Source organism: Vipera ursinii (assembly GCF_947247035.1).
Source record: "Vipera ursinii genome assembly, chromosome: 1".
In the NCBI taxonomy this organism is placed as follows: domain Eukaryota; kingdom Metazoa; phylum Chordata; class Lepidosauria; order Squamata; family Viperidae; genus Vipera; species Vipera ursinii.
Genome location: NC_139512.1, coordinates 195,405,684 through 195,420,410, shown reverse-complemented (window position 1 = coordinate 195,420,410; position 14,727 = coordinate 195,405,684). Strand labels below are relative to the sequence as shown.

Here is a 14,727-nt window from a genome sequence, read left to right as displayed (position 1 = left end):
GAAATACAACTTGCAGTTGAGCCAGTAAATCAGGGTTTAGAAATTAACAAACATAACATTTTTGTACTATTATTTAAAAAAGTTTTTGGCAGGAATAGGTCCATCTTGATTCTGTGCTATCTGGGTAATGAATGGGGCAGAAATATTTCTTTCTTCCCTGCCAATGAACTCTGCTATTATTTGATATGGGAAATCAGCAAACTATAATGGCTTTGCTGTTGTAAAATATTGCAGTGGGTGCAGTTTTTTATTTTTAGGATTCACAAAGTATGTTTTTAATGATATCTCAGGTTACCTTCTGGATACAGACTTATTTGCCACATCATGGAGAGTATCAAAGTGTTCATGATTTTCTATTCTTCTATGAATACTAATAACATTCATAAAACCAAGAAGAATATGCTTACTCTTCTTGTTTCAAGAATGTAGTGAACCACTGTAAATTCAAATACCTATACATCCAGCTAATACATTATCTTCCTCTACTAATTGTTTAAATACTGGCTTGTATGATTTAATTGTACAATCAGCCTTTAGAATAATTGTAAGTTTATGGAAAACATTATTTTACTAGATCGTATTCCATGATTAGATTTTTTTTTGTCTTGCAGGCGATCCTAGTAGCTTATGTGGCAGTCCATCTTTAGTTGTTGATCAACATCGATGGACTATTTATCATTCCAAAGTAAATCTCCCAGCAGCACTAAATGATCCTCGATTAACAAAAAGGGAATCTGATTTCTTTACAAAAACATGGGGACAGGATTTTGTGGACATTGAAATCGTGCCTTCACTCTACCTCCCACAAATCAACAAGGAACATTTTGTAACATACCAACGGGAAGTTGTTCAGGTAAAAATAAGTTGCATGTCTGTACACTAAGCTTATCGACATTTGCTATTTGAATTTAATTATTACTAAACTTCAAATGGACTTCCTGGTATCTTCAAATTATTTAATCCAAATAATGTAGAACCGTGAAAGGAGCCAACCTGCAAAGATGAATCCTTGTAATGATAATAAATTTAGATTATAATATATAGATACCAAAAGTATCGATAACTGCTGACACAGTCTATGAATGGTTACAACTGGCACACATTTTAGTTGTGTAAAGGCCCTCCTAGCCACAGCTGCAACCTGATCTTGAAGCAGAAGGCCCAGTTGCCGTCTGGGGTAGTGTAGCCCTTTCCAGAATAAGAGATGGGAAGTCTCCAGAACCACAGGGTCTTAGAGGCGAGAGCCATTCAATCTTCCTAGAATTAAATCGAAGCTGAACCTCTCCCACTGGATCAGCACTCATCAGAACTGGCTTCGGAAGAAGTGGGAGAACCAGAACAACACGGTGCCACCCTGCCCAATTTTTGAAGCAGTTCAAAAAGATTACCATGATCAATACTATTGAAGGCTGCTGAAAGGTCAGAAAGAGCAATGATGGACACATTACCCCATCTTACTCCCACTAGAGATCATCTAGAAGTGTGATCAATGCTGTCTTAGTGCCATTCCCAAATCTGAATCCCAGTTGAAAGGGGTCCAGATAATATTCCAAAGTTCACTGGAGTTGCTGTGCTACCACCTTCTCTAAAATCATCTCCAAAAAGGGAAGGTTAGACACTGGAAGAAATTGTCCAAACTAGTTGGGTCAAGCAATGACCCCTTGAGAAGGGAGCGACCATTGCTTGCTTCCTTAGGAGCCAGTAGCACCATCCCCTTTCTCAAAGAGGAATTTTCCAATGCGAATCCCAACCACATATTGCCTCTAGGTAGGCCTTAGCTAACCAGGAGGGATATGCATCTAAAACAGTGATACAACCTATATAGTAGTATGGTATCTACAGTATAATTAAGAATTAAAATCTTATTAATTACTATAAATCAATGATTTCAACAGTCACAAGGACCCTGCCCACTACCAGGACCAACAAGGTCAAACTCCTCCCAGATAATCAAGCCAGATTGAATTGCACCTAATTCATTGAATGAATTGGCTCTACTGCTTTGTAAATGATAAAATTAGAATGAGTAGTATGGAGATAATTTTAAAATCATTGGTTTATAGTAATTAATAGGATTTTAATTCTTAATTATACTGTAGATACCATACTACTATATAGCTTACACTCCATTTTGCCAGTGAATTTTTGACAAAGGTTTCTTCTTGGGTAAGAAACGTAACATATTAGAAAAATGTTCATCATTTTCATACCAAGCATTTTCTTTATCTGATTTCTTTTTTTAGAAAGAGAAGATTCATGAGAAATGTAAGAGTATTTGTCCTCCTAAAGATACTTTTGATAGGACATTGTTACATACTCATGGTAAGTTTCTGTTTTTATTTTTTTTTATCACTATCTGTCATATGTCAGATTTATTTAGAATAATATTTAATACATTTTAAATTTTAAAAATTAATGATTGCCTGCTTTTATTTTATAACAGAAAATCAATGAATGAAAAGAATTTCTTGAGGGTGTAGATAATTCAGATATCTTTATCTGTCATGTAAATTATTTTTTTTTTATTTTATTCCTAGATAAATCCAGGACAGATCTGGAACAAGTACCTAAGGTATGACTAAAATATTTCATAGTCATAAGAAAAATTGTGTGTATGGTAATACATTCTTTAACAGTTCTTTCATTTGGGGTGAGGGTGGGGGGGTTGCAGTGTTTAAGGCACCAGGCTAGGAAGAAAGCAAAGGCAAATCATTTCTGAAAATATTGCCAAGAAAACTGCAGGGACTTGTCCAGGCAGTCAGCAGGATTCCTGAGAACAAATACACATACTCTTTTTTACAAAGAAGTATGCAGTTTAGAAAGCTTAACACAGCTCTCTGCTGTTTTTATGTTTTTCTTCTTTTGTAAGATTTTATTTTATTTATCTTTGTTGGACTAACATTTTAAAAAATGGTAAAAGAAATTCCAGACTTATATGTCTTCTTTTCCCTTCTTTTATTGTCTGCTCATCAGCTGTGGCATTAAAATTTAAAATTTCCTAATTTAGTTTACAACAAACTTACATCAACATTTTAACAATATTGTGCATTTCAGCCTTTATTTATTGCAAATTTCAAAGAAATGTTCATTTTAAAAATAGCCAAAACAATAATAGCAAACTTAGAACAGTTGGTGTGACGTGCTTAGAAAAAAAAAAGGTGGTAGATACTATTTTGGAGTTGGATTGAGGTAACTGGGTATGAATCTGAATTCAGCCTTTTTTGCTTCATGACCCGTTTCTCGAGCAATGCCATTTCGTATCCTGATTCCTGTGGTCATATACATTCTCTGGGTTGGTGTCCACCTGCATTGAACTAGATGGATTAGTTCACGCTGTATGTTTGTTTCCCTTAGATAATCTTTTATCTTTTCTCTGGGTTAATGTAATGTAATTTTGTGAGCCACCTTGAATTGCTGACTGAGGATATTATTCAGTGTCTTTATATGCATTGGGGAAAAATGATTATTTATAGGACAGGATGAATAAGAATATTAAAGGTAACAAGATGATGATGATGATGATGTGCCATCAAGAGGTTTTTGACTGGTGATAACAAAGATGGATTTTCTCCATGACAATCTACCCTTTTATTTCAAGTCTCCCAATGGTGCACCCATCACCACTGTTAATGAATCTATCTGCCTCACTGCTGGTCGTTTTCTTCCTCACCTCTTATCAAGTTCACCGAGATTGTAGTTGAATATTTCATCCCCTCTCTATTTTAAAGGGCCGTTTCTGCTGATTCCTCAAGCAGTTCCCCCAATACTCATGTGGGGTGGCTATTAAAAAAAAAGTGTTTTGCTAGGGATTTTTAGGAAATGAATTGGAAATAAAACTGTCAGTATTGGGAAACTATGGTATATATAAATATTTGGTTCATGCAGCCATGTTTGCGATCCCAAGTACAGCTGTGGTTGTTTCACCTTGCATAACATATTTAGATTATGGATTCCCAAGCTTAGTATAGGTAGTATGACAGTTGTTAAGTGAGTTTTGGCGCATTTTATAACTTTTCTTGCCACCATTGTTAAGGGAATCACTGCAGTTGTTAAGTTAGTTAACCCGGTTGTTAAGTGAATCTGGCTTTCCCACTAACTTTGTTTGTCAGAAGGTCGCAAAAGGTGATCACGTGTCCCCAGGACATTGCAGCCATCATAAATATGAACCAGTTGCCAAGAATCTAAATTGTAATCATGTGACCATGAGATGCTACAACAGTCGTAAGTGTGAAAAATGGTCCTAAATCTTTTTTCAGTGCTGCTGTAACTTCAACCGTTCATTAAACAAATGGTTGTAAGTTGAGGACTACCTATTTGCTGTCTGTATATTTGAAAAGAGGAAAGCAAGTAGTGATGAGCAACCAAAGTTATATTGCTTGCTTTATGAGCTACATGCATTTTTCTCAAAGAAGAAATATTAATGTTAATTACTCATATGTGCAGCAACTTTAACATTGGCAAATGCACTACTTTACACAAATAACAGAATTTTACTTCCCCTCCACTTCCTCATCATCTGATAAAGAATTTGAAACAATAGTATATAATATGCTGATTCACTTCTGAATCTTGTTTGCAACTTGGCATATGTACAAAAGATGCATGTTTTTTTAAAAAATGCTTTAAAAGGACAGGAGTCACAGTTATATCTGGTGGCAAAATACTCAGCCATTAAGTATTGTTGAATCAAAAAGAGATAAAAAGCAAAATGAAAAGAACTATTGTGTGCACAGCAGCAAAAGGAAGGAAAAAGAGAAACACCAGCGAAAAGAAAATAATAATAATAATAATAATAATAATAATAATAATAATAATAATAATAATAATAAGAATAAGAATAAGAAGAAGAAGAAGAAGAAGAAGAAGAAGAAGAAGAAGAAGAAGAAGAAGAAGAAGAAGTTGGAAGGGACCTTGGAGGTCATCTAGTCCAACCCCCTGCTCAGACAGGAAACCCTATACCATTTCAGACAAATGGCTGTCCAGTCTCTTCTTAAAAACTTCCAGTGTTGGAGCATTCACAGCATTCTGGAGGCAGGTTGTTCCACTGGTTAATTGTTCTAACTGTCAGGAAGTTCCTCCTTAGTTCTAGGTTGCTTCTCTCCTTGACTAGTTTCCATCTGTTGCTTCTTGTCCTGCCTTCAGGCGCTTTGGAGCAGAGGTCCCCAACCTTTTGGCACCAGGAACCGGTTTCATGGAAGACAATTTTTCCCATAGGGGGGAGGTTTCAGGATGATTCATTATATTCTAAATTTTCTAAACAAACAAATAAATAATACACTTTATTTCCATTATTATTACATTGTATTAGATTAGTTCACTGACTTTCTGCTTCTAAGAAGGAAGGAAAAGAGGCAATCCTAAACTCAGCCTTCCAGCAAAACAAACCAAAGACCCAGCGTGCTGAGGAAGTGCTGAGAAAACCATTCAAAGAGAGAATGGTTTCTCTTTCTCCCTGTTGCTTGTCACCTTCTTGCCACTTTCCTCCACTAATGGACCAATCATTTCCTTAACTTTTTTCTTGTTTCTTGTATGTTGAAAGAAGCTTTTTTTGTTATTTTTGACTTTGGTCGCAAGCCTTAGTTCTGTTGTGATTCAGGGTCAGCCTGTGGGTTCGGCAGTTGGGTCGGACGACTCAGAGGAGGAGGAGGGGGGTGTTGAAGACTTTGCTGAGGGGTTTGAAGATCTTGTTGATGAGAGCCCACAGCCAGGCCCCTCCCACTTAGTCACCACGGAGACCCAGCTGTATGAGCCTGACAGCGTGGATGAAGATGACCCACAGCTGGCCCTGTTCAAGGACGTCCGACGCAGGAGGCAGTCAATTAGGAGTAAACAGAGGAAGGCAATGGGGCTTCTCGGAAGGAGGCAGAGAGAAGCCACGCCCTGAACTCTATATAAGGGGAATGTGTGGGGAGGGCTGGTTTGCTGAAGGCAACCGCTTGGATAGTTCGTGTTTCTTAAAGCTCCTGTTTCTTGGTTCGTGTCTTGTTTGTTTTTGTAGCTATAAATTTGGCAGGCGTAATTCCAGCCTTTTGCCGTTTGTAAAGGGGTTGTTCCTGCCTTTTCTGCAGGGCCGGTAGCAGGCTGGTACAGAACAAGTTCATTTTGAGCCTTAGCTTTCCTCACTTCATGTTTGCAGGCACGGGCTGTTTGCTGATATTCTGCCTTAGTTATGTGCCCCTCTTTCCACTTCTTCTACTTGTCCTTTTTATCTTTCAGTTTATCAGAGAGTTCTTTATGCAGCCATGCTGGTTTCTTTTGAAAGCTGTTATTTTTCTTCTTTGTTGGTATTGTGCTAGACTGGGCCTTTATTATCTCACTTTTCAAAATTTCCCAAGCTTCTTGAGTTGTTTTCCCCTTTAGGATTCTCATCCATGGAATTCTTCCCAAGGTCTCTCTAAGTTTATTGAAATTAGCTCTTTTAAAGTCCAAGACTCTAGTTTGGCTGTATTCTATTGCTTGTGCTTCCATAATGTTGAATTCCAATATTGCATGATCAGTTCCCCCCAAGGTTCCTGTGGCTTTGACACTTTCTATCATTTCATCTCTGTTAGTGAGAATTAAATCCAATATGGCTAATCCCCTAGTTCCCTTCTCTACTTTTTGGGAGAGAAAGTTGTCTGCTAGGTTTGTCAGGAATCTGTTAGATCTTCCACTTGGTGCAGAATTTGTCTCCCAGTTGATATCAGGGTAATTAAAGTCCCCCATTACTATTGTAATGCGCTTCCTACATACCTTAGTTAACTGACTAGCAAAAAGTTCATCTATTTCCTCTGCTTGGTTGGGCGTCCTATAGTATACACCTATGGCAATGTCATTTTTCCCCCTTTTATATTGACCCAAATACATTCACGTTTACAGTTTTCATCACTGTTGTGCTCTATTTCTGTAGAGATAAAGTTATTTCTTATATAGAGAGCAATTCCACCTCCTGTTTTGTTTAGTCTGTTTCTTTTAAATAATTTAAATCCCTCTAGCTGTGTGTTCCATTTGTGGGTTTCATCCCATCATGTTTCCGTAATGGCAACAATATCATATCCGCCCTCATTTACCTGAATTTCTAGTTCACCCTGCTTACTGTTCATACTCAGCGCATTGGTGTACAGACATTTGAGTCCTTTATGACTGACCCTGTTTTTACTTGCTACATAACTTGTGTGGTGCCTAAGTTCCCCTATTTTCTTAGATTGCCGTAAAAAGAGTTTTTAAATAAAAATAACAATAAAAAAACAATCTTGCAAAAATAAGAATGGCAGTTAAAAGGAATCTGAAGCTGTCATAAAATGGCCTAAAAGGATTCGGGTGTTCTTTCCTCAGATGCTATAGCTGATGGGAACAAAGAAACAGTGTTAAGGTCACATTAAGGACAGAGTGAGTAGCAAGCTAGTTAAGTATCCATTTTTAAAGCATGCAGGACACAGGAACTGAGAGGAAGATGAAACTGATACAATCTGGAAAATAGGTGTTTTGAGTGTAACTGATGGGGTTTTGTTATTGGAACTTGCCATTGTTGGAGCTGACACCACCACTGTTCAGGGGAGTACTACAATTATGAATGAATTGGCTGTCAAATTGGTAGAAGAAGAAGTAGCGGGGTAACAGACAGGAGAGGTTAGTAATGGCATTATCCAGTTGGAATATTGCCTAAGAATGAGCCTTGTTGCCTGATTTCAATGCCGCCATTACTGTACGTTTGAATGGTTTAATGAAAGGATTATGCAAAGAGAAAAATGGTTGGAGTGATTCTCAAGAGACTGATGAAGATATAGCAATATCAGATGGGAGATCTTGTGACTTGAGTGTACTGGACTAAAGTTGTACTTCTATCATTCCTAATGTTAAGTTTAAGTTTATTATATTTGTATACCGCCCTTCTCCCGAAAGACTCAGGGCGGTTAAGGGGGCCAGTTGTGCCCAATTTATCCCATTGGGATCCTACCAACTGACTACTAGGCGTAGGGAAACAGGCAATCATGCCATTACATTTACAAGACCTACCTTGGGTGAGAAGTGAGATGGATTGGATATCCCTAACTGAAATGGGCGAAAGGTTAAGTGCAGGGTTTCAACCCTGAGACATTAGTGGGAATGTATTGGGAAGGAAGGTTCTCAGTTGATTTATTGGTGGTTTAATATGTATGAAAATTTGAGTAAGTTACTAGAATTTGTGACCAGCTGCATGATTGTTTCCAAATAGGCTGATTACTGGATGTGTGTATTGCATCTTTTTGGGAAATAAGAGCATTTAAATGGATGCTAGTGAAAGAAGACTAGTGAGAGACAACAGAGTGGATTGGGGGTGGATGTTATATCTCTGTACTGTTTGGTTCAGGGAAATATGGGTATGCTGTTCCAGGAGAAGAGAGGCATCTAATTTAATGGAATTCTCTACTTCTAACTCAACAAGCTCATGCTGGGGGCCAGGTACTCAGATTGCTGGGCAGTGGCCTCAGAGTGTTGGTGGTAAATGCCACAACTGTCTGTAATAAAAACTCTCATTCACAGTTTGCTGGTGGACAAACAGGCAGATCTGACATACTTTACTAGGCAAGGGTGACAACGTCATTCTCTCTGAAATCAGACTTGCCAGATTTTAGTTCCTTCAGCCTTGTGCTATAGCCAGGGAGGTGGAAAGAGGTAGGGATACCCTTTCCGTGATTATGGAAACTGTTCTCGCAATATTAGAGTGTGAGAGCAAATTGTAAAGATAAGCTAGAGATCCTACTTGTGTACTGTCTGCCCTGTTCCCCAGTGAGATACTTCCCTGGGCTCCTGAATCTGTTCCGGGCTGGTGATGGATAGACACACCTCTTTGTGTTGGCTTCGGAGCTAGGATCAGATAAAGCCCAGGAATTCATAATCTCCATGGTGACCATGGATTTGTCTCAGGTAATCTCTGCTAATACATCCTGGAGATGTTATGTAATGTGGAGATGGAAATATTTCTATCGCACATAACTCCTTTGCCGTGTTTAGATCATGCTTGACCCAGATTAAATTGACTGCTACCTCTGATTTTTACAGGATGGGGCCTATTCAAATGAACATAACTAAAAAGTAGTTCTAACCAAAAGCATAGTTATGCGCTCCTATTCAGACCTACACTTGACAGTAATGGAGGGCAAATCTAGTGATCTTTTTAGGATGACTAAATGCCCTATTAAGGAAAAAGTCAACACGAGGTATTTCTGGCAGAAATAGTGGATCATGCAGTAAGTTACATGGGTTTTTTTAGTCCTTGATAGTTTTAGTATTTGGCGCCTCTTCCAGAACGAATTAGCAATGAGGACTGAGGCACCACTGTATTTCCTTTTGGGGGTAACTCAGTGCTCTGGAAGAGTTTTCCTTAAGGGCAGCCTGGTGCATTCAGGGATATATTAAAGATGTTTCAACCTATTTGGATCCCTCATTTTTGTTTTCTTTTATTCTTATTTTACCATTAAGATTTTTTGTTTACAAACGAAACCAAAATGATATTTAGGTCACTATGGATTTTTAAATTGGTTTTCTAAAATATCAGCCACCAAGATTCAGATGATTGCAGCAGAACAGAAATAAATACATTATGGTATAATTGATTGGTTGGTTTAAATTCTAAATATTTTATACCCAGCATGAACAGTGACACTCCTGAACAAAACTGATAAGTAAATAATATAATTATAATGTCTGAATTATTAGTATGAATTATTATTAGTAGTAGTATGCAGTGAATATGAGATGTGGGTTTCCCCCCCAGATTTTTATGAAACCAGATTTTGCCTTGGATGATCCCTTAACATTTAATGCAGTATTACCTTGGTCTCATTTTAATACTGCTTCTGGGAAAGGAAACCGTGATACAGCTTCCTCCAAGCTACTTCAAGAAAAGGTAAACAATATGCATATTTTCACCACAGTGATTAAAAATTCAAGTATTTTCTTGAATTGCCATGTTTTGTTTTGTTTAAAAACAAATGAAGGGTAAGATATATATATATATATACATATATATATATATATATATATATATATATATATATATATATATATATATATATATATATATATGTATATATATATATGTATATATGTATATATATATATATGTATATATATATATGTATGTGTATATATATATATATATATATATATATATATATATATATATATATATATATATATATATATATATATATATATACATACCACGTTTGGCTATTTCATTTTCCAACTAGCCTTCATTTTAATAGCATCCCTTAAGAAAGCTTCCTATGCAAATTCTAAATATGTTTTGACAAAACTCAGTCAGAAATCGTGTCAGGTTTGTGTGCTTGCAACTAACAGCATTTCTGCCAGTTTCTACATTGTTCTAGTGTTTTTCCAGCCTTTAAACTAGTTTAGAGGGGAAAGAATTTGTGGGTCAGAAAAATTGGGGGAAATGCATCTCTGGTACATTCACAAAGTACCGTAACTTCTATTAGATCGCAGAGACTTCCAAAAAGGAAAGAATATTTTTTTTCTCTGAAGAATGGCAGCAATTCAAAAATATGAACTGTTTCTCAGTTTTATATTGGAAACCTTTTGATTTTGACCATATACTCGTTTTTGCTAATCTTCAGTACTAAATAAGGGGTCTGTTTTACAGGTAATAATTTGTAAAAGAAAAAAACTTGTATGAAGTATTTTAGAATGCAGTTTCTTGAATGAAGCACACTGAATGAATTTGCTGGCATTTTAATAATGACTTTTGTAGATAGATCAAATCCAACATGATTTTTCTTTATTTCTTAAGCTTAGTCACTATCTGGATATTGTGGAAGTTAATATTGCTCATCAGATCTCTCTCCGATCAGAAGCGTTTTTTCATGCAATGACCTCTCAGCATGAACTGCAAGACTACCTCAAGAAAACGTCCCAGGCTGTAAAAATGCTTCGAGATAAGATAGGCCAAATAGACAAAGTCATGTGTGAAGGATCTCTTAAAGTATTAAGTTTATCACTGAGTAAAAATAACTGCATAAAAGCATATAATAAGCTGAAGTTGATGGCAACTGTACACCAAACACAACCTACAGTACAGTTATTGTTGTCCACTTCTGAATTTGTTGGAGCATTAGACTTAATTGCAACGACACAGGAAGTGCTACAGCAGGAACTTCAGGGCATACACAGTTTCCGGTAGGTAATGTTTGAGATTTCATTAGATATGCATAATCATATAATCATTATTTAATTTATTTTAAGCTGCTGTTCATTCTCAATGCGTGTTTCCTGGATCACGGCCAAATCGACATAGTTTTCAAGTAGTAGTTTGGAGAGATGTTCACATTTTGATCTACTACTGCCTTCGATGTTAAGTTGGCATATACATATTGAACTTCCAATATTCCGAATCATTTTAGTATTGGTATTTGTTATTTCTGTTATTTCTGCTATTTTTTAGTCCTTAAAAGGACTGTGGAGTTGTGTGTGAAGCCAGGAGATCATCGCGGATGTCTGGCTACCAGTCCGTCTGTTGATGTTCAACTCAACCATACGATGACATTAATTACTGGGTGCATAAAATCTACACCTATTCACTGGCTACCAGTTCTTAGCCACATAGCTCCCCCGCACTTATGATGACAAGAAGCTCTCATTCGGTAGTATAGTAAGATCCTGCTAAACTCCTCTCTACCCATTCATGCCTATACCTCTGATCTCTTAAGATGTCGATTAAAGTCAAGAAATCCACCACTCCTCACAGCGCTTAAGCTGCTGGCCGAACATCAGAGCATGATACAAAAGTGGATGGAAGCATGGAGTAGCTATACCTCCCAAGATATTTCTGAGCATATTAATCCTAATAGTATACCTCCAGGATTTAATCTACCCCGACACATATGGGTGACATACAATAGAATTAGAACGACTCATGGGGTGTGTGCCGATTCTCTGTATAAATGGGGAAAGACACCTTCAGCACAATGATTGCAGGGCTCCCCGACAGACTATCCAACATAGTGAGGGAATGCACTAATAGATGATACCCAGGAGATTTTAAGGACTTCCTCTGCGTAACAACGGCAGCTACTGACTGGATCTCCAAACTCGACATTAAACTCTGAAATGTTATTTCTGTTTTCCTCTTAGGTTTTATAGTTGCTTCTTTTTTTAAAAAAAAATTGTTTTAACTATTCTAACTTGTAAATATGAAGTGCTTTTAATTCTGTGTGTGACCAGCCATAGGCTAAATAAATAAATAAATAAACTTATTTTGCATGTAGATAGCCAAGTAATTTTTATACTTAATCGTTTAACTGTTTTTGAAGGAAGAGGGAATATCAAATTTATATAGCCACCCATCTAACTTGGGCAGCGTACCACAATCACATAAAGCTTATTTAACATTCAGTTATGAATTTGCCATATGCAAAGCAGTGGCTTACACTTTTCAACTGCAGAAACCAAAAAGCGGGGGTTGTTCATAAGAAATATAAAAAAGATGGGTTTTAAATGAGTTATAAGGGTTCTGTTGTTTTTAATGCTTTTAAATTATTTTATTGCTATGTTTTTGGTTATTTTGTACTGTTTTGCTTATTTTTAACTTTATATGCTGCTTAGAGTCACATGAATATGATATGGGCAGCTATATAAATTTACCAAATAAATAAATAAAAGAGTGTTTCTTAAACTATAAGAATATTGATAGAGCAGACTGCCATCCTGATTAGAACAGTGGTTATTCAGATATTTCCAGGGACTTGTAAACAAGACAATGCAAGCAATCCATTTCTTACCAGTTTGTTTTCACTTTAATTGAAATTTCTTTTCAGTTCATGTCAAAGTAGAATGTCTTTGTTTAAATGGAACTGTAATATACTCCAAAAAGAAATTATTAGTATGATAGTAATACATTCCCATGTTTCTCAATATTAACTTTATTTCTTCTAAACCTTTTTTCTTGATTTTTTTTTAAAAAAAATCCTACACAGACATCTTGGATCACAGCTTTGTGAATTAGAAAAACTGATAGATAAAATGATGATTGCAGAGTTCTCTTCTTATTCGCACAATGATTTAAGTCGACCTCTGGAGGAAGAATGTCAAATTTTAGAAGAGGTACAATGTTCAGTTGTGAATAAATTTACAGTTGCTTTCAGGACACAATCTGAAATCCATAGCCAGAAATGCTATTTATTTTTTCTTTTCATTAAAGTAATCCACACCAGTATATTTTGAATTGTGTTCAGTGATTTATAAGCATTCATTTTGATCCCAATTTGCATTTGTACATCTTTTCTTTTCTGTACTACATTTGGGAAGGACATGAGCATGGTCAAGTTCAACATGAGAGAGCAGTATGAGCTAATGCTCTTCTTGGCTACACTAGAAAAAGAAGATGCATGGATTCCTCATTATTTTCTCCTCTACACTAGCTCAGTTACTAATTGGTATTATCCAATTAGTAGAGCCTTGGTGGAGCAGTGGGCTAATGCCTCCTTAAGTAACACCAGCTGCCTGCAATTAGTGCAGGTTCGCATCCCACCAGGCTCAAGGTTGACTCAGCCTTCCATCCTTCCGAGGTAGGTAAAATGAGGACCCAGATTGTTGGGGGCAATTAAGCTGACTTTGTAATAATGCCGCTTGGGGTGTGTGTGTGAAAGCCCTAATAAGCAGGCATATACATAGAATGAAGGCTACTGCTAAGCTTGTAAGCCGCCCTGAGTCTTCGGAGAAGGGCGGGATATAAATGGAATTAAAATAAAATAAATAAATAAATCCAATGAGGAAGTAAGACTGTGTTATAACTTATAAAATCTAACATTATATATATGGAGATTATATAGATAATCTATCTAACTATTAAGGATAGTGGAGTCATTTATATATTTCATATGTGCAATGCTCTTGTATCAGAATAATTCATTTAATGTTAATATTTCTTTTATTATATCAAAATATATGTTTATCCTTTTTTCGGTTTGCATTCACAGTCATGGTAACTGTCTTAACTTTCGCCAGTATATACACAATTACAGTGCGTTCACTTTTGTCAGTTTTGTAATGCTGCAGCCTGATTCTCCAGTTGTTGATTATTTTTTTTGCATTAATCTACACTCCGTACCCCATAATGTCAGAGTGAAAATGGAATTTTAGGAATGTCGGTCAATTTATTAAAAAGAAAAAACTGAAATATCACATTGACATTAAGTATTTAGACCCTTTACAACAACACTAAAGCCTTGGTGGAGCAGTGGGCTAATGCCTCCTTAAGTAACACCAGCTGCCTGCAATTAGTGCAGGTTCGCATCCCACCAGGCTCAAGGTTGACTCAGCCTTCCATCCTTCCGAGGTAGGTAAAATGAGGACCCAGATTGTTGGGGGCAATTAAGCTGACTTTGTAATAATACCGCTTGGGGTGTGTGTGAAAGCCCTAATAAGCAGGCATATACATAGAATGAAGGCTACTGCTAAGCTTGTAAGTGCCCTGAGTCTTCGGAGAAGGGCGGGATATAAATGGAATAAAAATAAAAATAAATAAATAAACACTTGAAAGATAGCTCAAGTGTTCCCATTTCTCTTGATCATTGCTGACATGTTTCTACGCCTTCACTGGAGTCTACCTGGGGTAAATTAAATTGATTGGTCATGATTTGGAAAGGCATACACCTCTCTATAGAAGGCCTCACAGCTGACAATGCATACTGTAGCAGGGCAAAAGCCATGAGGACAATGAATCTGCCTGCAGAGCTCAGAGACAGGATT

The 14,727-nt window shown here is 36.7% G+C and overlaps 1 protein-coding gene across 2 annotated transcripts in view; it reads left to right on the top strand.

Annotated features, from left to right (window-relative positions):
* Positions 1-14,727, top strand: part of VPS54 (VPS54 subunit of GARP complex) — a 56,012-nt gene that overhangs the window by 12,538 nt on the left and 28,747 nt on the right. For both annotated transcript variants that reach the window (XM_083369570.1, XM_083369571.1), the window contains 6 exons: positions 612-853; positions 2,244-2,322; positions 2,538-2,572; positions 9,737-9,868; positions 10,772-11,157; positions 12,954-13,080. In XM_083369570.1, coding sequence (XP_083225696.1) covers positions 612-853; positions 2,244-2,322; positions 2,538-2,572; positions 9,737-9,868; positions 10,772-11,157; positions 12,954-13,080 — 1,001 coding nt within the window. The remainder of the gene's footprint in view (positions 1-611; positions 854-2,243; positions 2,323-2,537; positions 2,573-9,736; positions 9,869-10,771; positions 11,158-12,953; positions 13,081-14,727) is intronic.